The sequence below is a fragment of the Sciurus carolinensis genome, chromosome 8 (assembly GCF_902686445.1).
Source record: "Sciurus carolinensis chromosome 8, mSciCar1.2, whole genome shotgun sequence".
NCBI classification, from domain to species: Eukaryota; Metazoa; Chordata; class Mammalia; order Rodentia; family Sciuridae; genus Sciurus; species Sciurus carolinensis.
The window spans coordinates 64,274,520-64,298,094 of record NC_062220.1 but is presented as its reverse complement, the minus strand read 5'-3'; the positions used below and the strand labels follow the sequence as shown (position 1 = coordinate 64,298,094).

The 23,575-nt window shown below is 38.1% G+C and overlaps 2 protein-coding genes across 3 annotated transcripts in view; one reads left to right on the top strand and one right to left on the bottom strand.

The window, feature by feature from the left end:
* Positions 1–11,950, bottom strand: part of Armc10 (armadillo repeat containing 10) — a 29,022-nt gene extending 17,072 nt beyond the window's left edge. Inside the window, exons 1-4 of one of the 2 annotated variants that reach the window (XM_047560313.1) lie at positions 11,580–11,950; positions 7,061–7,209; positions 5,126–5,260; positions 3,090–3,266 (exon numbers count right to left, since the gene is read on the bottom strand). In XM_047560313.1, the coding sequence (XP_047416269.1) occupies positions 3,090–3,266; positions 5,126–5,260; positions 7,061–7,209; positions 11,580–11,718 (600 nt within the window). In that variant the 5' untranslated portion in view covers positions 11,719–11,950. The remainder of the gene's footprint in view (positions 1–3,089; positions 3,267–5,125; positions 5,261–7,060; positions 7,210–11,579) is intronic. The other variant, XM_047560312.1, reaches the window with a different exon arrangement.
* A 196-nt stretch (positions 11,951–12,146) lies between these two features.
* The window catches only part of Fbxl13 (F-box and leucine rich repeat protein 13), a 227,398-nt gene continuing 215,969 nt past the window's right edge, over positions 12,147–23,575 (top strand). The window contains exon 1 of the mRNA XM_047561512.1: positions 12,147–12,294. Within this exon, the coding sequence (XP_047417468.1) occupies positions 12,220–12,294 (75 nt within the window). The 5' untranslated portion in view covers positions 12,147–12,219. The remainder of the gene's footprint in view (positions 12,295–23,575) is intronic.

Sequence of the window (23,575 nt, the reverse complement as noted above, 5' to 3'; positions counted from 1 at the left end):
AGGGAATAAGGTAAAAATAAAAGCTATTGTTTAGTGATCACCACTAGTAAACTTACATAGAGATCGTGTTTTTCAAACAGATTCTCTTAATAAATCATGGCCTCTTAAGGCGGATAAGTAAAGGAAATTTCTGACTCTAGTGCTCTCCTGGAGGGTAACTGTCAGATCTCATCTAACTGGCTGTCTATACCAAGAATAAACGTTAGGGGAAAAACACCTCGCTCCAATATCAGCAAAATTTGGATTAGGAACAAGAGGTATGAAAGAGATGTTCCTGAACCTATGAAATAAGTCTGGATAAAATCAATAAAATCCTAAAAGGCCCAAGGAGGGCAGGTATACCAGGAAAAAAAAGCAATACGTATTTAGTATTCTGTACTAAAGGGTGATGATGCTATCCTATGTAGAAGAGAGTTAAACAGGAAGAAAATAATATATAAAGTTAGAGAAAAACTATAGGTTAAAGATAAAAAATTATTGATATACACACACACAAACACACACTATATTTTGGTTTGAAAAGCTCAAGTCCTGTTTTCCTTGTCATCTGCGCCATCTTGTGGTGACTACAGAACATTTATTTTAAGCTGATAATTTATTCCCTCATTGCAGATATAGCAAGCTCAGGGTTTATTTTAATTAACCTTCCAATATTTGTAGTTAGTTATAAATGAATGGTGTACCCAAAGCCATTACAGAACAGTGAAATCAACGCTTAAGCAAAGTAAAATTTTGAAAAAGTCACTCTGATGGTTATTTATGAAAAAAAAATCTAAAATAGATACACATGACTCCAAAAGCTTACTTGCAAGTTTGAATTTTAAATTTGATTTTTTTGAGAAACAATTAAGATTCGTGGCAAGGTTCCCAGGTGACAAAAAAAAAGGAAATTCTCTATCCCAGAAATATTTTATGCAATATAATATAAAAATAAAACATACTATTGTGGTGTGAGTCTTTTTTAAAAAAGCCATAAATTGCATTACAACACAAACCATGTCTCAGATAGATACATTCAGGCCCAAGGCCAGACCTGCCTGGCTCTACATTAAACCAGAATTTCTCCTGGGGTTCTGGATAAAGTGGGTAGAGACAAGCTGAGGAGAGGTTTTTCTTATAGTAACCACACCATGAGATAAGGAGGGAGAGAGTTTCCATGGGTCCTCAGGGGTTGGAGGTCATCTTGCTTCACTGGAGAGAGTGTTGATAGGAGCATGCGTGTTTGAAATTGCCTGGAGATGTAGCAGTATTGCTAAAAGAGGAATTACTCTAAGGTCTTTATTTTTTTTTGCAGTGCTGAGGATCACAAATCAGGACCTTGCACATGTGGGGCAAGTGCTCTATCACTAAGATACATCCTTAGTCCTTACTTTTTTTTTTTTTTATAACACCAGGGATTGAACTCAGGGGCACTCAACCACTGAGCCACATCCCTAACATTATTTTATATTTTATTTAGAGACAAAATCTCACTGAGTTGCTTAGTATCTCGTCCTTACTTAGGGTAGTTTTGAATTTGTGATCCTCCTGCCTCAGCCTCCTGGACTGCCAACTCTTACATTTAATTTTGAATGCCTCTAGGTAAATTTTGGACCAGATCCAAAATTTTTGGCTGTAGGAAATGTGGACAAGCCCACACAAACACTTCAAAAACACAGATTGTAGTGAGGCTCTCCCATAATCACATTCTGATAACCTCAGAAATCACTGCATCAACAGTGAACATTTGGAGTATGGCTTCATAGTTAATCCTTCTAAAGTGATTGTGCATTTTTATAAAAACTATCCCAAAGAACACAGACCAATATAGTGAGACCCTGATGAGTAATCAATCCAACTTATGAGAATTTTTGATTAGTCTACATTCTGTTTAATGCAGTCTTTTCTTGAAAAATGGTAATGACAACAATTATGTTAACAGGGGATTTACTCAAGAAACTTCCAGAGGGCAGCTCCTGAGCCTACCTAATTCAGCCCCACCTCTATTGTCTCCTATCTACAGAACTATTTGCATAACAGATACCTGCATTACATCTATCTGCATAACTGGACAAAGTGAAGCACTACACTACATTTCTTATCTCTAACTCACTTCATTTACTACTGTGTGAAGTGGTTTTAGAAATATTTTCAACAAATAGCTGAATAAAAAAAGTCTTGTTAACACTGAAATAAAAAATTGAACTACCACTATTACTTAGACTCCTTTTAATCACAATTTTTCTATTTGTGGTGGAATTGGAAGATAGCTACTTCACTTCAGTAAAAGGTAATTTTATTGATTCTAATGAAATCAAATGAACATCAATCTACAGATAAGTGAAATATTGGATAATTTTCACAAGTTAATTCTGCAATTCAATATTAGGGGATAAAAACAATGTACATTTTAGACCCAGTTGAAGGTTTTTAATAAATCTTGACTAAACTTTCTTTTTTGAGGGACATCAACATAAGATAGATAGCCTGGAAATTCAATGTCAGTATTTTTTTTTTTTTTTGGTACTGGGGATTGAATCCATGGCGCTTTACCATGAGCTATATCCTCAGTTCTTTTTAAAAATCTTTTTTTTTGTATATGTGTATGTGGGTACATGGTTTTAGTGTGTATGTGTGTATATCTATATACATACATATATATATATATATATATATAGTGTGTTTGTATATGCATACATTATACATACATACATATATATGTTTTTGAGACAGGGTCTTGGCTAAGTTGCAGAAGCTGGTCTCAAACTTACAATCCTTCTGCCCCAGTCTCCCAAGTCTCTGGGATTATAGGCATATGCCATTGCACCTGGCTTTCAATGTTAACCTTAATAAGCTTAATGAAATAGTTCTTTTTTGTGGGGGGAGGGCAGGACTGGGGATTGAACTCAGGGGCACTCTACCACTGAGCCACATCCCCTGCCCTATTTTGTATTTTATTTAGAGACAGGGTCTCACTGAGTTGCTTAGCACCTCGCTTTTGCAGAGGCTGGCTTTGAACTCATGATCCTCTTTATTCAGGCTCCTGAGCCATTGGGATTATAGGTACAATAGCTCTTTGACCTGCAAGTAATAACCACTTCACTTTGTACCTTTGTGTTTCCATTTCCAGTAAGTAACACATGGAACAGGTCTGTAATGTAACTGTTCAGCATGTGCTGGTGGTCATTGGTAACAGTCATGTTTGTTAACAATCTCAGTCCAGCCAGCTGCACAGCAGAGTTCAGGGGACCAGAAAAGACATCCTCGCAAACTTGATTGATGTATACCTGAAAGCAGAGGTAGGGAGTTAGCATCTTAGAATCTCCAAAACTTTTCTGCACAGTGGAGTAAGGCAACTGCTCAGGATGAAACTGGTTCCTCAAAAAGATGACATTTCTACTCAGCCCTCAAACTTCGGTGACTTTTTAAAGCTGCCTTTGTTTACATCTGGCATTGTGCTGAGCATTTTTCTAAATATACCTCACATAATCCTGAAGACAACTCTAATGAGGTGGGGGCTATAATGGTTAACTTATAGCCAGGGACTTTAAAGTCTTCAAGGAGTTCAGGACCTTGTACAATGTCAAATAGCAGTGGGTGGCGGGGAACAATGTCCAAGTTCAGAGATCATGCTCTGGACACCAGTGGCCTTTGTTGAAGGGAGTCTCCCAACTCAATCCACCTTTTTTACTGGTCTGGGCACAGTAACTTCAGGGAGGAAGATGTGCAAGGTATTTTGTATCATGGTAAATACCTTAGCAGAAGGGTTTTGAGAGCTGCACCATTTCAGAAGTAAAGAATGGTGGGAAAACATGAAATAGAACTTTTCTTTAGAGTTATTTTTATCAAAAGTAAGCTGAGCAAAATTATATTTAGCTCAAGTTTTTTCTTATTTACTTAGATATATGTACATATTTACCCCTTTTTGTTGTTGTTAATCAATACTGGCAAAAAGTAATGAATGCAATGCCGGTAGAACTCATATTTCACATATGAGAGAACAAAACCAGTATGAAGAAAAGTTTTCTGAAACTCTGTTTTCAGAAAAACAGTGTCTGGCCATGATCTTTCTAGATTGGAAAAATTATGTTTCACAGACAGTTGGTATTCACATAACCAAATCTAAACTCTACCAAAAGTTCTAACTGGTAAGAAAAATTTTCTAATTTGAAGGGCTAAGAAATGATCAACTGTCCAATAAACCATTTTGAATTAAAAAACAACAACAACAAAAAAAACCAAATGTATCCATGTTGCCAAAGACATTAATGTAATAGCAATAAAGTAAAGAGATTAAACTTTTAATCTAAACATTTAAGCTCCAAATTATTTACAAGTCAACTGGCTCTCATTGCTCACAATTTCATTATATACCCTGTCCTTTAAAAGTGACATTTTTTAGTTGCTTATAAGTCATATATTTTTGTAAAATGCTAAGGTCTTTCAAAGCACTTGCTGAAATATTGTTGAATATTATATCCTTATTGTATATGAATCTTTTCACCATTTCAATTCTAGTAATAAGCTTACCCAATGGGCCAGCACTGTTATTCCTAGAGCTGTGCCCACTTCAACTAATTATTTCAGAATTCTCTTTTTCTTCAACTCCACCTATAGACACCTTAGATGTTTCTAAGAGCCAGGTCAGATTCCACCTCTTACAGAATATTTTTGGATGGGATCTCTCCTTTCCATGCATTCAACAATGTTTTACCTATCTTTCCTTAAAGCATTCCATCATGTTTTGCCTTGAATTACAACTTATTTATGGATTTGCCTTACCCACCTTGACTTTCTTAGAGCAAGTGTCCTGTTCATGTCTAAACTCTGTACTACAAAGCAGGAGTTCAATAAATGTTGAATTCTGTAATTTCTTAATTTATTGTGTCCTGATGTTTTCCAATTCTGGCCTGGTTCTTTTAGCACCTTTGCATTAAACTGAACCCCAATTACAAAAGTCTATTGCACCTCTTTCATACTAGTTCAGGTTCTTTCTTCTTCTGCTTTATTCTCCATTCCTTCAAAGTTAGTTCTCGGCTATAAAGTTAATACAGGATAGTCTACTGAAGTTTCATTACTTACTTTATTATTATTTTCCCTTTCATATGTAGAAAACCTTATGTATTTTTTATTTCAGACAGCTTACCTTTATCTTGATTTGATTTTCAACATTTACACTCAGGTTATTTAGTGCATGTAAAGCTTTCTCTTTAATACTGTGGTTTGGATTGTTGATTTTGTCTCCAACAATTGGAATACCACCCAATTCCTGGATAATAACCTAGAATAGGGAAAAAAACAGGACCATAACTTCAATATACATCCCCTTCACTGAACTGTATGTGAGCTACAAATACAATCAGTTGAAAAAGCTAATCACTTTAAGAAATACTTTCCCATATACGAATCTATAAAAAAAAAACCTAATTTTAAAAAAAAAATTTAATGTTACATAAAAACAAAAATTATACATATTAATGGAATAATCTGTGATGTTTTGATACATTTATATATTGTGTAACCAGGTTAAATATACTATTTCTTCAAATACCACTTCTTTACAGTGAAAACATTTGAAATCCTTTCTTCTACCTTTTTGCAATATATAGTACACAACTATTGTCTGGTTTTGTTGTTGTTGTTACCAGGCATTGAACCCAGGGGCATTCAACCACTGAGCCACATCCTCAGCCCTATTTTGTACTTTATTTAGAGACAGGGTCTCACTAAGTTGCTTAGTGCCTCAGGAGTATAATCTTGGGTCGCTATGGAAAATACAGTCTATCATAAAAGGTCATTATACACCATAAATACTGCTGAAGCACATCAAGGCACCATAGTTGATAGTGAGGAGCACTAATTTCCATTGCTCAAGGGAATACTTATTCATCAGTGGCTATGACCCACTCTGATTACAACTTGTATCAGAGATAGAAAACTATGGTATCAGAAATATTCCAATATAGGCAAGCTAACAGGTTAGTCACCATCTACTGTTTTTTATTGCCTGGTTCTCCTTTTCCCACTGGGTCAGACTGGCACCTTCTCCACCGCACATAGCTCCCTAGTGGGACTACTGGCTAAGTGTTCACTAATTGTGTTGCTAGTGTGGCACATACCTCCTGTGTGTGAGCCAGGCCTTACTAACCATGGTCCATAGTCCCTTGCCTCAGAGACTGATCCAAAGGTAGGTACCTGATCCTGGGAGAACAATACTACATTCTAGATCATGAGCTATAAGGATGAAAGCCTGACAGGCCAACAGCTTTCTTTCTATTTCTTGAAGCAAATCGCTCCGTGGCCAAAGACTGGCATAAGCAAGCCAAAAGGTAGAGAGCAAGCTCTGATAACTATTTTGTGCAACCTTGAACTAGATTCAGTTGTGCCTGAAGCCAGTGCTATTCTTAGATGTCCAGTATTGTCCTTTTTGGGCTTAAAATAAGTGGGATTCTGTCACTTGCAACTGAAATAGTAGAATAATGTATAAACATTTTGTATGTCTCCATACCAATCAGCAAACCCTGCCATTCTGGAGAAAACTCTACTGAAAGTATAAACTCAGAATAACCTTGAATTTATGATATTAACAAATGGCATGAGATTAAAAAAATCATAAAAATGTTTTGACTTGTTCTCCATGGGGAAGGGGGGTGAAGGAACAAGGAAGTATTCAAATTAAGCTCATTAGTCTTGTTCTCAAGTCTCTACTTGTAAAAGCTACTTACATTGATTTAGGGGCTAAGAGAGTGATCCAGGGACCACCTATATCAGAGCCATACTGTAAAGATCTATTATATAATTTCAAGCATGTACTTAAATGTTAGATGTTTTTATTGTTTTATTGAAGCACTGCTAAATTTTAAATAACTTAAAAGGCTATGCACTGATAAATGTTGGATCTAGCAACATAGTAATAAACATATTACTGCTAGGCTATGTTTTCAGAAGTAAACAAACATTATGTTGTAGGCAAGTGAGGAGGAAATTGAGGCTCTAAGAGATTAAGTAACTTATCCAGGGTCACAATTACTGCTAGTGTGTAAGAATAGAAGGAGCTTGTTTGCTGAATGAGGGTACTTACTTGGTTAGCTGAAAAGGCTGCATTGTTGCCCAGAGTGACCAAGGCTCTCTCCATAATTATAGGATCCTCAGTTGATTCAAGCAGGTAAAGGAGTTTCTGAAGTTGTTCAGCACTTAGGACATCATCACATGAACCATTGGTTAAATCTTCTGCATAAGAAGAAAACATTTAAAATTCATCTAAAATCAACATGAGTTTTTATTTTAAAAACAGTATCAATAACACACTGATGCTAGGCATAGTTTTAAGCACTTTACATGTTTTATCTCATTTAATCCTCAAACAACTCTAGAAAGAAGAAATTATTATTCTGTTTGTAAGAGAGAAACTAAAGTTCAGAGATGTCAAGTAGTCACTGGTCAATGCCTATTAGTAAGACACTGCATGCAAATAAGATACACCCCTAATGCTGATAGCATTTTGTTTCTACTTTTAAAAACCAGGCACACCCACCCAAAGTAACACTTGCCCATAGGCATTGGTTAATTAAGGAACAGGTTTTGTATTAAGTAGAACTTTTGTGATTATAATTTTAAGAGCACACCAGGTAGAGAAGCTGTGGAAATAACCCAAGTATACTGCCCATGTGGCATTTTTGTGTTTTAAAGGAACAAGGCATGACTGGGATGCTAGAATAACGAACAATCCTACTTGTGGTAGTGATAAAAGTAAAATTATCATTCTACAGGCTTCCTGATAAATGTATTCCTAGTTTTTAAACTTTTAATTCTTGTATATTGCATATATACAAGAAGTTACGATTAAATTATATTTATCTTATATTCAGGTTATTTCATTAAATTGTTATTGCTTGTAATAGTTATTCAGTTAATTATTTTGGATTTTTCCCAAATAAAAATTGTCATCTACAATTATAATTTTGCCTCCATTCTAATATTCATACATTATTCTTATCAAGCTGGCTGTAACTCTAGGACAATGCTGAATAATAGCTATGATAGTAGTCACACTTGTCTTTTTCTTGAATTTAACAATGTAAAATATATTTGTCTTTTTTTTTTGTATTGTTTTGTTTTTGCTGGGGATTGAGCCCAGGGCCTGGGGCATGCTAGGCAAGTGCTCTACCGCTGAACTACATCCCCAACCCTACTTTTGGTTTCTGAAGAACACTCTTCATCAACTTAAGAATATTTCTTCTATTTATTCCTAACTTGCTACAGTTTAAAAATCAGAAATATTATCACACATCAAATTATATTTTTATTATGAGATCACCAGGTTTTTAATATATTAATACAATAAATGATATATATTCCCTGCTATGAATTCTCCTGGTATGTGCACTTGGCCTTGGTATATTTATTATTTCTTTCCCTGATAGATTTGCTAATATTTTAAGATTTTTATTTTTACTCATTATTGAGACAGATTTACAGTTTTCCATGCTACTTTGTCAGGTTTTTGTATGAGACTGTTGAATGATTCCCATCTTTCTTTAATGCTAACCGTCTTAACAGTATGGGAATTACAAATTTCTCAAAGTTTAAGACAAAAGAAAAGAATCACCCTTCGAATTTTAAGTGTGATGATGACAAAATGGGTATTTCTCAAGTCTTTTAAAAAATAAAGGTATAAAAACTAAAAGTGGATCACGGATCCAGGCATTAGACTAGAGACCCTCTGCCTTATAGAAGAAAGTGTAGGACCAACTTTCCACCATGTTGGCTTAGAAACCAACTTCCTCAACATGACACCTAAACCTCAATAAGTAAAATCAATAATCAATAAGTGGGGTTTGAGGTTGTAGCTCAGTGGCAGAGCACTTGCCTAGCACATGTAAGGCCCTGGGCTTGATCTTCAGCACCACATAAAAATAAGTAAAACAAAGGTATTATGTCCATCTACAGCTAAAAATTATTAAAAAAAAAAAAAAAAGAATCAATAAATGCGACAGTAGCAAACTAAAAAGCTTCACAGCAAAGGAAACAATCACAAGCTAGGAATGGGAGAAAATCCTTGCCACCTGCATCTCAGATAGAGCATTCATCTCCAGGATATATAAAGAACTCAAAAAACTTAACAACATGGGCTGGGGATATAGCTCAGTTGGTAGAGTGCTTGCCTCGCAAACACAAGGCCCTGGTTTCAATCCCTAGCACCGCAAAACAAACAAACAAAAAACAACAACAAAAAACCTTAACAACAAAAAGTAAATTACCCAACCAATAAATGGGCAAAGGAATTGAAGAGGCACTTCACAAAAGAAATACAAATGATCAACAAATGTTCAACATCTCCAGCAGTTAGAGAAATGCAAATTAAAACTACACTGAGATTTCATCTCACACCAGTCAGAATGGCAACAATCAAGAATATAAGCAACAATATACATTGGTGAGGATATGGGGGGAAAAAGGGTACACTCATACCTTGCTGGTAGGACCGCAAACTAGTGCAATCACTCTGGAAAGCCGTGTGGACATTCCTCAAAAAACTTGGAATGGAACCACCATTTGACCTGGTTATACCACTCCTCATTGTATACCCAAAGGACTTAAAATAAACATACTGCAGTAGCCACGTCAATGTTCATAGCAGCACAATTCACAATAGTTAAGCTATGGAGCCAAACTAGGTGCCCCTGAACAGATGAATGGACAAAGGAAATGAAATAAAAAAGAATGATTTTATGATTTTTGCTGGTAAATGGATGGAACTGGAGACAACCATGCATGCTAAGTGAATTAAGCCAATGCCAAAATACCAAAGGTTGAATGTTCTCTCTGAAGTGTAGATGCTAATACACAACAAGGGGTGGGGGCAGGGGTGGAGAGAATAAAAAAGTTTAGTGGATTGGACAAAAGGGAATGAAGGGAAATGGGGGCACAGGAATAGGAAAGACAGTGGAATGAAAGGACAAACTTTCCTATGTTCATATATGATTACACCAACAGTGAAACTCCGCATTATATACAACCACAAGAATGGGATCCTAATTAGAATAAGTTATACTCCATATAGTTCTAATATGTCAAAAACCACTCTGCTGTCATATACATCTAAAAAGAACAAATTTTAAAAAAGAAAAAATAATAAAGGTGTAGTTTCAGGAAGGTCTCTGAGCAATTTTTAAAGTTGTCTGAACTAAAGTAATAATTCATTCCCCTTTGTCCAAAAAACTAAACTTTTGTCAAGAGTTCACCATGCTGACTCAGGATAAGTGACCAGGTAACCTCCCCAATTATTTACACAAAAATATCTCTGACACAGAGTCCACAAATTAGGCTAAGGGTAAATATACACCTCAATTATTTTTCCTTGTGACAAGAGACACCCCAACTCCCTTTTCTTAGAACATTCCCTTGAGCAAATTTGTAATTTTAAATCCTTTGTCCCTTTGATATGAATGTAAATTAAAAAATAAATGCCAAGTTTACAATCCAAGGACAGTTATTCTTAAAGGTTTGGGAGCCATCGCCTTGAAATGGACACATTCAGGTAGAACCCCAATTCCCTTAGTTCTGTGGGAACTTAGCCTAGGTGCCTGCTTCCATTTTTTAACTACCTGCTTATCATAAAGGTCTCCCTCCCACCCCCTCTGGATCAAGGCAACTAGCTAACACAAATAACCGCCCTATTTATCAGTGAATCTGTGATGTAAAAGCCAAACAGTGCTGTTCTCTTCCTTAAGTGAGTTCTTTCTTAAGGACAAGCTATTATTTGAGTTGTATATGGCCCGTTACAGAGGTGAGCCTTTTGTTTTGGGATTCCATTAGTAGACTGCCTGTGATGTTTAAGGCAATATGGCTTAATGCTTACTCAATAATAAAGCTGTTTGGTTCTTTACATCTGTGGAAGTTTCTTGGTTGACAGACTTTAATTATTTTCCTAAAGTTTCCATGACCTGAAGTATCCCTTCAGAGCACTGAGCAAACTGTTAGAATTCCCAATGAACCGATTCAATCAACTTTTAGAAACCTCATCATGGACTTGTTCCCTGGGGGAGTGTGCCTCGTGCTGACAATCGTTCCTATAACCAATACACACCCCACTCCCAAGTTGAGAGATGGTAGTCATCGTGACTTTAAGGTACCTCCCTCTTCCCTGCGCCGGGTCAAGGGAGCAGAACTGCCCCTTGGCGTCCCTTCTATAAGGCAAACAATTCCCTCTGAGGCTCCAGGGCCCCACTAGCCTTCCCTCGATCCATCGGGAGTATGACTTTGATAACCCAAAGGCCCAGAATAAGTTTTAAAATGAGGGGCAAAACAACACGCTTTTGAGAATTTTTCCAGGCCCGGATTCTGAACAAAGAAGGGGAGGCCGTGAAGAGGCTGGGGCCCCCTACACCCGACAAGTCAAGGGACCATCCGCCTTCTCCACCTGGGCTTCCGGACCCCGCGCATCTGAGCAGCCTCTCCACCCTCCTCTAGCTCGGCCCTTTATTTTACTCCAAGGACAGGGTAGCCACTCGTGCCGGTGGCATCTTCGGCTCCATCCTGGCCTGGGATGGCCCCTGTACCGGGTCCCGGCCCATCTGCCGGGCACCCCGCGGCCTCACCTGCGGACCGCGATGGGCGCAGCCGGCGCGCACGGCTACCTCGCTGCTGGCCCCGCGTCAGTCTGTAAATGCAGTAACAGGCGCCGGCGCCCAAGACCAGGCCCGCCGCCACCCAGCCCGCGCCCCGCGCGCCTCCCATGCTGCCGCCGGGGGGAGCCCGGCCTGGCCAGGCAGCTCGAAAGGAAAGGGTCGACGTAGGGTACCCAACGCACGCGGGTCCACCGCGTCTGGAGCTCAACAGGGCCGAGAGAAAGAAAATGGGTGCCTGAACTCCGCCTCCCGGAAGCGGCACTGCTAAAATCGTAAACCCTCCCACTCGACCCCGCTGGTCCCTGAGGCTTCCACCAGGCGGGCCCGGGAGCTGACTGCCGGAGAAGCTGCATCGCAGCGTCTGGGCGAGGCTTCCCGCGGATTAGTCCCCGGCACAGCCCGCGGACACCAGTCCCGCCCCCATCGACCCGCCCCTCTCCCCGCCCCTCTCCCCGCCCCCAGTGGGGGCGAGGGCTGCGTGCGGCTTGGTAGCCAGCCCAGCGGTTGCCGGGCAACGCGCGGTCGCAGCCAGTCTGTGTTCCCTGTGCAGCGTTGAGGCGCCGGGCGCCGTCGGCAGACAGAGCGCCCTCTCTCTGTCGCGTCTCTGACCATGGCCTCGCTACGCACTGCCACCCCCGGGCTGAGGAACTACTTCAAGGAGAACTACATTCCTCAGATCTGCGAGGTATTGGAGCCACTTGACTGCGGACCGGGGTCGAGCGTGGGGAGGTGGAAAGGGGAGGAGTCCGGGAAGACTTCTTCCTATAGGAGCTGGGAGGAGTGGCGGGAAGGAGCCGCAGAATAGGAGAGGGTGAAGTCAAATTTAGGTAAATCAGCGGTCTGAACCCGAGATACTGATCCAAGGCTGAAGGGTGGTAAACTGCAGGTGTGCGTGTTGGGTGTGGGGGCGTAGTAGGTGACACCTCTCAGGGAGAAAGTGCACAGGGCCCTGGACGGAAACCCCAAACCCCAACTTTTAAGATTTGAACAAGAACCTGAGGACAAGAGAAGGATTGAGAAGGAACCGGGGGGAAAATCAGGAGAGTGTGTAAAGGAGGGAGTGGGTCGTGATCGTCTAAGATAAGGATCTACAGGGGTTTCTGTGGTTGTCTCAGAATAAGCCTGTGGGGACGGACCCTCACACTCAGGATTGCCTTTGAACAGGAGGGACTGTCCCCCACCCGCATTTAAACTGATGGGTAGGAGGATAGTATGGGGTTGAATAGAAGGTTTTGTACGTTTAGGGACAGGAAGCAGAGAAAGTTCTTCTCTGGAGACTTCTATTTTCTTTGCAAATTGTTAGTGAGATGCTTGCCAAGAGGGTGTATGTCTGGATGGGGAATCGGGGGAGGAGTGCAGTAGGAACTTTGAGCAAAGTTACAGTGGAAAATTAGAGATACCTAAGGAAGGAAAGAAAAGAGCCCAGCTGAGGGTAGTTGACTTACCTGTGCGGTTGGGAGGGCAATTTGTTACAGCCCTCTACCGTGTTGGAAGGTAACTTAGGAGTATTTAATAAAATGTTAAGTACAATTGTTCCCCTTTGCCTTAGGTGTTTTTGTTTGTTTGTTTGTTTTTTGTTTTTTTCCCTGAGGAGTCTTTCACTCACTTCTACTCCTACATTACCAGCAGGTGCAAGAGAACATTGTCTCCTGGGGCTCCACACAGACACATTAAATTCATTATCCACTTCCCCTGAAAGAATATTAAGGTGAATTTCATTTTGCTTCCTATCTTTTTACATCTATTTATCTGACTCAATTTCCTAGGACTTATAGTCTTCTAAAATTGATCTCCTGGTTTTGGAATACATAAACAATCTTTCATCATAGATTTCCCTGTGTAGTTGACCTCTTCTGAACACCTGTGTATCCTAAGTAAAACCTTTTGTCCACTTACAATATCATTTCCCTGCAAACTTATAAAGTTTGATTTAAAAAAAAAAATCTGACTAAGTGTGGTGGTGCAAACCCTGTAGCTCCACCTATGTGGTCGACTGAGGATTGCTTGAGCCCAAGAGTTGGAGGCCAACCTCGACAACATAGCAAGACCCTGTCTCAAAAAACAAAACCCCCCACAAGGCATTCTGCATGGTTCACTGGACTTACTGAAACAGTTGATTGATGTTCTTCATCAATTTTAGAACTGTTCATTTAAAAATATTGCTTTTCTCTAGTTCTCTAATTCTCCTGGGAATCCAGTTGTTGTTATTATTTACTTCTATATACCTTTCTGTCTGTTCTGTTTTTTCCCATTCTTTTTAATTTTCCCTGTGTGCTCAATTTTGGATCATTTTCATTGACTGTCTTCAAGTTTACTAATTGTTTTATTTCTGTGTCCATCTTCCTGTTAAATACATGAAATGAATTCTTAATGAAATCTTAATTTCAGACAGTATATTTTCAGTCTTAGATTGTCCATTTGATTCTTGTTAATATATTTCACTTATTAAAATTATGAATCTTTTCATTCATTCATTCATTTTGTCTATCTTGTTTTCATGAATGTGTTAACAATTGTTATTTTAAAACCATTGCCTGGTACCTTGAATATCTTGAATATCTGGTCTGCTTCTGTTAGTTTTCTTCAGTTGATTATTTATTCATTTACTGTGTCTGCACATATCTAGTTGTTTATTTTATTGGACATTATGTAAAAAAAAAATGTAGAGATTCCATGTGATATATTCTTTCAACAGAGAAGGGTCTTCCTTTCTTTTCTATAAGAAAAGGAAGAGCTGGTGACATCAATCCCAGGCAGAATTAGATTGTATTGAGGCTAGATCACCCACCAATCTTTTTCTTCCTTTTACCATGGCTTATTATTATTTTCTGTTTTCTTTTCTCTTTCTTTTTTTTTTTTTTCATTTGACCAATTTCTCCTCCCCTTTTCAGCCCTATATAGTATAGTAATTTTACTGTCTTTAATAAGTAATTTCTTAATCTATTCCAGAACATACCCAGATTAGAGAAACTGTGAAGAACATTTTCAACACTTTTTTCTAAGTTTTATCGTATGTGGCTTTGCTCTGAAGTTATTGCAGTTAATAGGGTTTAGTATCTTCTCTCAAAGTGATGCTGATACTGGGAACAACAGAGGATACACATTGAGTGAAATGATCATTACCTGGATATTTGCCCAGTCATGCACTTAAGAGAAATAAGCTCACTAAATAGTCACTTGCATAAAAATAAAAAGGCTAATCATCCCAAAAGATGGGTAGACACAAAAGCAATTTGAAAAAGCAAGGGAATGAATCACCCCAAACAGCCCACAACACTGCAACAACTGATTCCATTGAAACCACAGTGGAGGAAATATTGGAGAAAAATCTCAGAAATTTAATAGTTAAAATGTTCAGTGAGCTAAACAGATGTAAGTGATGAACTTACAGAGAAAATAAAGGAGGCAAAACAACTCAAGAGGGAGAGAGAGCTTGATTTATTCTGGAAAAGAACTAAGTTCTTGAAAGACTCAATAAAATTAAAACTTCAGTTGAAAGAATTACCAATAGGTTAGAACATATAGAAGACAGATTATCGGGCTTTGAGGACAAAGTACATAATCTTGAAAATAAAGTTGACAGTTAAAAAAAAAAGATGTTAAGAGACCATAACCAGAATGTTCAAGAAATTTGGGATAACATTAAGAGACCAAAGTAAGAATCATTGGCATAGAAGAAAGCAGCAGAATACAAACTAAAGGAATGCACAACCTTTTCAATGAAATAATATAAAAATTTCCAAATCTTAGGAATGAGATGCAATTTCAAATAGAAGAAACATTTGGAACTACACAAATAATCAAGATCAAAAAAGATCCTCTCCAAGACACATTATAATGAAAATGCCTATATATAGAAAAAGGATAGAATTTTAAAGACCACAAGAGAAAAATGGCAGGTCACATTTAGAGGTAAGCCTGTTAGAATTCCTATGGATTTTTCTGCCCAGACACTTAGTGTTGGGGGCTGTGCCAGCCAGAACGGCGCCTGATCACATGGCAGTGAGGAGGTTAATTAACATAAGCGCACTCAGGTGATTTATCACTGGACGTATTAAGTCCACTGCGCACAATGCGTGCACAGGTGTTCCCGAGCGTGCCTGCTGGGGCCTGCTCGTTTTGACCCTTGCCGTGATGCTCCTCGCCTGATAGCAACTGGCATGGCCCCGCCCTTGCCTCCTGGAGGGAATATAAGCGGGCAGTGGGCGGGGGCGGGAGAGTAAGAGCAGCAGCTAGCAGAGCAGCAGCTAGCAGAAAGAAGCGGAGTAGAAGCCATTAGCAGAAAGGAAGAAGTGGCAAGCAGATAGAAAGCACCTCTGAAAAGAAGCACCTCAGATAGATGCACCTTTAGTTCACAGGATGCAGGATGCACCTTTAAGAAGAAGCAGCAGAATTAAGAAGAAATAGATCTCTGATAAGCATAGAAGCCTCTCTTTCTCTAAAACTTTCTTTCTAAGCAAAGTTTCTCTTCCTCTAAGCAAAGTCTCTCTTCCTATAAGCAAAGTCTCTCTTCCTCTATGAATTAGTGAATATAGGAAAAATAGTTTATTTCAGGCCCCTCCGATAAATACCTGCGCAATTGTTGCCGTGGGCAGCGACGACTTAGAGCCAGGGGGGCTTGAAATAATATATATCAAGCTCTGAAAGAAAACAGGTATCAACCAAAGTTACTATATTCAGCAAAACTATCCTTCCGAAATGAAGATGAAATAAAAACCTTTCATGATAAGCAGAAACTAAAAAAATTCATAACCACAAAGCCTGTACTTCAAAACATACTTAATGAAATAGTTCATGCTGAAGAAATGGAAAATAAATATCAGGGCCAGCATATGGATGAATCTCACTAGAAGAATAGTTATTTGAAGGAAAATGAAGTCTGAATTAAGCTTTCAAAATTAATCAAAATGATAGAAAATAAAAATTATCTCTCTGTAATAACACTGAATATAAATGGTCTTAATTCTCCAATCAATATAGATTGGTGGAATGGATTAAAAAATAAGATCCAACCGTGTTATTTATAAGAAATTCATTTTATAGGCAAAGACATCCAGGCTGAAGGTGAAAGGATGGAAAAAGATATACCATGCAAATGGAGACCAGAAGTAAGCAGGGTTAGCCTCTCTCATATCAGACAAATGGACTTCAAGCCAAAATTAATCAGAAGAGACAAGGTCACTTAATAGTAGTTAAGGGAATCATCCAACAATAAGATATACTGATTGTAAATATTTATGCTCCAAACATTGATGCACCTACATACATGAAACAAACTCTGCTCAAAATAAAAAATCAAATAGAGCACACTACCTTAATACTGGGTGATTTCAGCACACCTCTCCCATCCATAAATAAGTCATGCAGACATAAACTAAGTAAAGATTCATTAGAACTAAATACTGTCCAACAAGTTGACCTAACAGATAACTATAGAATATTATTTTCCATCAACAACCAAAGTTACTTCTCAGCAGCACTTGGAACTTTCTGTAAAATAGACCATATTTTAGAACATAAAATAAGTTTTAGCAAATGTGAAAAAGAATAGATATACATCCTTGTATCCAATCAGATCAAAATAGAATAAAATTAGAAATCAGTAACAAAATAAAAACAAAGCATTTAACAACTGGAGATTAAATAATACACTTTCAAAGGCAGATCATGGAAGAAATCAGGGGAGAAATAAATTCTTAGAAACATGAGAACAGAGGTGCAACATATCAAAATCTCTGGAACAGTATGAAGGCAATTCTAAGAAGAAAGTTTATAGCATTGAGTACCCATATTTAAAAAATAGATTCTAAATAATTCCAGGTTCTAGAAAAAGAACAAACTAATTCCAGAATCAGTAGAAGACAGTAAGTAATTAAGATCAGAGCTGAAATTAAGGAAATTGAAAATAAAAGAACAATATGAAGGATTAGTGCAACAAAGAGTTGATTCTTTAAAAAGGTAAATGAGATTGATAAACCTTTAACCAAACTAACCAAAAGAAAGAAAAGATCTAAGTTAACAAAATTAGAAAGGTAAATGGAAATATCACCACTGACACTTCTAAAATCCAGAGAATCATTAGAAACTATTTTGAAAACTTACAGGTCAATAAACTGAAAAATCCAGTAGATAAATTCTCAATGCACATCCTGTGTGGACGAGGGAAAGGGTTCCTGTTGTAGGGATGGCTTGGCTGCAAAATAAAAGCTATGAAATTTATCAGAAAATAAAGACAGAAGGCAAAATTATCTTAAGAGCAGGGGCATGACTGACTGAGCCATCCAGAAGGGTCTGGCTGTAACAAAGGAAGGAACTGGGCTTGCTTTATTTATAGTGGTACCAAATCAAAGGGGAACCTTAGAAGCTTCTTCAAGAAAAACAGGTTGATGGGTGGAGGTAAGCAAGCCATTTGGCTCTAGTGGGTCACTCCCACATCTGATGCTTGTATTTGAACTTGAGCAGTAAGCTAATACAAGATAACCATGTGATTCAGGCATTCTCGAACAGTCATCCCACTGTGAGTTCCTGAGGCCAGATATTCCTGGTTGATGGCTCAAACTACGCTCGGTTCTCATAGGAGTCATCATGGATGGCTTCCCACAATAAATCACAAATTTCTAAACACATATGCCCTACCCAAATTGAACCATGACAATATAGAAAAACAGACCAATATCAAGCAATGAGATTAAAGCAGAAATGAAAAGCCTTCCAATAAAGAAAAGTCCAGGATCAGTTAAATTTGTAGCTGAGTACTACCAGACCTTTAAGGAAGAACTAATGCCATTCCTCTTTAAATTATTCCATAAAACAGGGAGAGAAGACCCCCAAATTCATTCCATGAAGCCAATGAAGACACATCAAAGAAAGAAAACTATGGACCAATATCCCTGATGAATATAAGATGCAAAAATTCTTAATAAAATCATTCAAAAACACATTGAGAAGATAGTACACCATTATCTAGAGGGTTATATCCCAAGAACACAAGGTCAATTCAACATATGCAAATCAATAAATGTAATTCATCACATAAATAGAATCAAGGACAGGAATCACATGATCATCTCAATAGATGCAAAAAAAGCCTTTGACAAAATTCAGTACCCAGCAGTGTTAAAAGTGCTGCAGAAAGTAGGCATAGAAGGATCTTCCCTCAACATTGTAATGGCTATATACAACAAACCCAAAGCCAACATCATACTGAGTAGGGAATCATTGATAGCTTTTCCTCTAAAATCAGGAAGACAAAGATGTTCACTCCTACCACTATATAGTTCTTGAAACTCTTCAGAACAATCAGGCAAGAAAAGGAAATTAAAAGGATACAAATGGGAAAAGAAGTCAAATTATCTCTTGCTGATGAAATGACTCTGTACTTACAAAACCCAGACTACTCCACCAAAAAATTTTTGGAGCTAATAAATTTAGCAAAGTAGCAGGATATAAAGTCAACATACATAAATCAATTGTTTTCCTATCATCTAATAATGAATAATGAATATACTGAGAAAAAAATTAGGAAAATAATAATCTAAAAAAATACTTGGGAATAAGTCTAACCAAGAAGGTGAAAGATCTCTTTAATGAAAACTGTAGAATACTGAAGAAAATTGAACACATTAAAAGATGGAAAGAACGCCCATACTCTTGGATAGGCAGAATTCATATTGTCAAAATGGCCATACTACAAAAAGCATTATATGGATTAAATGCAATCAAAATACCGATGAAATTCTTCACAAAATTAGAAAAGACATCCTAAAATTCATTTGGGAGAATAAAAGAACCCATGGCCTTATGCATGCCAGGCAAGCACTCTATCAACTGAGCTATATCCCCAGCCCAGCTTTTTTATTTTAGGAGATACTACTACTCAAAGACACTACTCAAAGACATTTAGATTTTCAAATAAATAATTTAGATAAGAGTCCACACAATGATGCCCTACTGGTAGAATTTCAGATGGTAGATCTCAAAACATTTTTAGAAGTCTGTGTTTTTCCCCTCAGTTTTCTACTAGGCAGAAATTGGCACACTCTCTACAAATGCCCAATGTCTGCCCCATAGAGATGGAGATGAGCTAGATATGGTGGTTATAGTATCTACAAAATTCCTAAACAAGTATAGGTAGAGACTGAGATGAAGAAAATGCTCTTCATTCATGAGTTCAGATTTCAGTTAAATGTCTAGGAGAGATGATGAGTTTGCAAAACTAGATCTGCCCAGCAGAGGGTGGACTTAAGCTACAAATCATGATTAAAAAAAAAATGACTTCTTTCATAATTTTATAAAAAGTTTTTATGGTTTGTTTCTTTCAAGATCAAGTTGTCAATTTTTAAAAATAGTACATTTATTTCTAATCACTATGCTCTACTACTAAGAATTTAAAAAAGGACCTATGGCTGCACATATTTGTCAGAGATGCAAAATATGGCATACTAGTGAGGTGGTATACTAGGAAGGCTGAGACTGGAGGTCAGAGTAGGCACCATTTTTGCAAAAAAGCAAATATTTGTCAGAGATGCAAGAATCAGGAATTACTATGGAGTAAGGGTCCACCCTGCCAATTTAGAAGGAGAGGAGCTGGTTGTACTAACTCATTACACTGAACCCTGAGGTGAGAAAGTTGTGACTTCTTTAGAGGACAGTTAGTTCATAGATGCAGTTCCTGAAACAAATCCACAGGACAACAAACAAACAAAATGTATGTGAGTCATTTATTCTCTAGCAATAATGTTTTATCTAGGGATTAGTTGCCTGGGACTACCTCCCTGTTGAGCAGATGTAGTCTGGCAGGTATCTGAACCATTGGCTTTCACCTCACAGAAGCTACCACTCCTCAGCTATCCAGTCTACCTTAAAATCCTCTAGTTTGGCCTCAAGTGGTGCCTTTCATTCCCTGAGCTTCTTTCTGTATGACTGAAGCCTGCTAGTGCTAGTTCCTTTCAATAATCTTGATAACACTTTCATTTATACTTTATAAAATAGAAAAAAAGCACCATTTATTTAAATGTTGACAAGACATAGACAGCCCTTTATTTTAAGCTTTTATTTTACTACCATAAATGCAAATTAAGACTTTCCCCAAACCAACAGCATGTCAATTCCATCATCACCCCAGATGGAAGTGGCAATCATTTTGGAGATACCATTTTGGTTTATTTCAAGGAATGGGAAGGGGTGTGTAGGGTAGAAGGGACTTTGAGTAGCATTTAGGAACTTAAATTTTTAAGTAAATGGGTTTCTGACATTGCATTTTTTTTAGTTGTTGATGGACACATCATTTTACTTGTTTTTATGTGGTGCTGAGGATCAAACCCAGTGCCTCACATATACTAGGCAAGCACTCTACCACTGAGCCACAACCCCAGCCCCTGACATTGCATTTTTAAACCAATCTCATTTTTTAAAAAAATTGCACAAAACAGTATGTTGATTGTCCTGTTTGAAATAATATTTTTCTGAGTTTGTATATGAACACAATATTTCCAGATACAGTGAATCGCCCCACCCCATCCCAAGTTCTGGAGGAAGATATATATGTACTCAATAATTTTCTGTGAGTACACAATAGGGTAAGGTGAAACCCTGGATTTATAGTTTAAAAACCTGGCTCTGTGAATTGTTTGATTCTTCTTTGACTCATCTGTGAGATCCATAAGCAAAACTATCCCCTGTAAAAGTCAAGGTCATCCATAGTAGGATGTTGAAAGCAAAGTATACTGGTGCTCCCCAATATGTGGTTATCTGTAACTTTTGGTCATGTAATTGATCTTGCTGAGATTTAATTATGAATGACTGCTATGGTTTGAACATGACCACCAAAAGTTCAAGTATTGGAAACTTGTTCCCCAATACAATGATATGGAGAGGTACAGGACCTTTAAAAAGGTAATTAGTTCTTAGGAGCATGGATTAATGCTTTTCTCACAGGAATGAATTCTCACAGGAGCAGATTATTATAAAATCAAGTTCAGCTTCCTTGGTTCTCTCTTGCCTTTGTCATGTTATAAAGCAGCAAGAAGACTGTTCACTATGCTCCTAGATTTCCCAGCCTTCAGAATTGTGAACCCAAATGAACTTCTTTTCTTTATAAACTACCCAGTCTATGGAATTATGTTATTGTAGGAGAAAATAGACCAAGACAATCACCTGCTAGGTCCCAGGTCATGGCATGGGTTTCCAGCTTCTTTGCAGAATGGCCCCATCTGTGACCCTCTGTCATTCATCCCTTATTACTGATTTCTACTCTGGGGCTTAGCTTTTCCTCTTTCCCCACCTGGATATCCTTGCCCTCTCCTTGCCACCTGGATTTTCTTTCCAACTACTGAGGACCCCAAAAGCATTTGATAAGCACTTTTAGCTCTGTACTCTTAGAGAAATTATTTTTATTTTACTATTTAGGACCTTACCATATTTTACCATGCTTATTTGAGAATCTAACAAGATGAGTGAGACTTGCTCTTTTAAATGTCTTACATCTGTGGTATTACCACTCAGAGTTACAGTAGACAGTAACTATCTTGCCGTTTATATTTGAAATATTGTTCAATAAAGTTCTCTTTCCTAGCCATTTTCCCCTAAATGCATTTTCTCTAACTTCTTCTATTTGATTTGGTATAAAGTCAGTCTTTCTCTGTGTCATCACAGTGAACTTTGAGTAGTATAAAGGAAATTTTTGAAAATTTATTTCCTGTTCCTGCAAGTCTTTTCTTCTAATGAAGGTAATAATTACCCATGGAATGGTTAAAATTAATAATGGCTTGCTATTATTACCTGTTGAGTCCCTAATTTTTTCTAGACACTATTCAAAGCAGTTAACATATATTAATTCATTTAATTCTCATGGTAACCCTGTAACGTGTGTGCCTTCCCATTTTGGTAAAGGAAACAGAGGAACAAAGAGATAATCTATCAACAGAAGTTACATACTAGAAAATTTCAGACCCAGGATTGAATAATTATTGATTTTTTTACACACACCCCCCCCCCCCCCCCGTTATTGGGGATTGTAATCTTGTGAACTCACAAATGACAGAGGTGGGAGATGGGAAGCAAACCTTGGATCAGCAAGCTTTCCTTTATTCTGCAGCGAAGTCAATCCTTCAGGCAGGGGTGGGCTCATTTTCTGGGTATGGAAATGGCCCCTGGGTTACAGAAGGAGTCTGAGTTTTATAGTTTACATTGAGGGTGAATTAATCATTGGATACTGCAAACATGCTGTTCAGACAGGGACCTAGATGTGCACATTAAAATTTTAACTCAGGAAGGTAGTTGTAAACAATTTGAAACTCATTGTCACTGGGAAAAGCTCACAACTCAGTGATTCACAGCTTATCTTCCTTCCTCCAGGACCCATTGTTATCTAGAGCTTCACTATTTGCTTTTCTACTTCCAGGACTCATCTGCAATGGGGAAGGATAAAAGTCCCGGACTCAGCATTTCAGTATCCGCCTCTTCCCTTCAGGACCCATTGTGGTTGGGAAGGGGTAAATGTTTGTTTTTGGTGGAGATGCTGGGGATGAACTGGGGAACGGATGAAAGTTTGCTTTTTCCCTCAGGGCCCACTGTTACTGGGAAAAGATGTACTCAGAGAGGTTCAATGTTTGGCTAAATTGCCCCTCCCTCCTCCCAAGTCACACTGTTTCTGTTTTTCCCAGGAAACTATCTTGTAGGAATATTATTTTCCATAACCCTTCAGGGATTTAACCCAGGGGCACTTTACCACTGAGCTGCATCCTCAGTCCTTTTTATATTTTTAAATTTTGAACAGTCTCACTAAGTTGATTAGTGCCTCCCTAAGTTGCCAAGGTTGGCCTTGAACTTGCAATTCTCCTGTCTCAGCCTCCTAGGTTGCTGGGGTTACAGGCATGTACACTGTGCCTGGCTCAGACCTAGGATTTAAATCCAGTAGAATTGGATTCCACTGGAATCCAATTGAATGCATTGATTTGCTCTTTGAA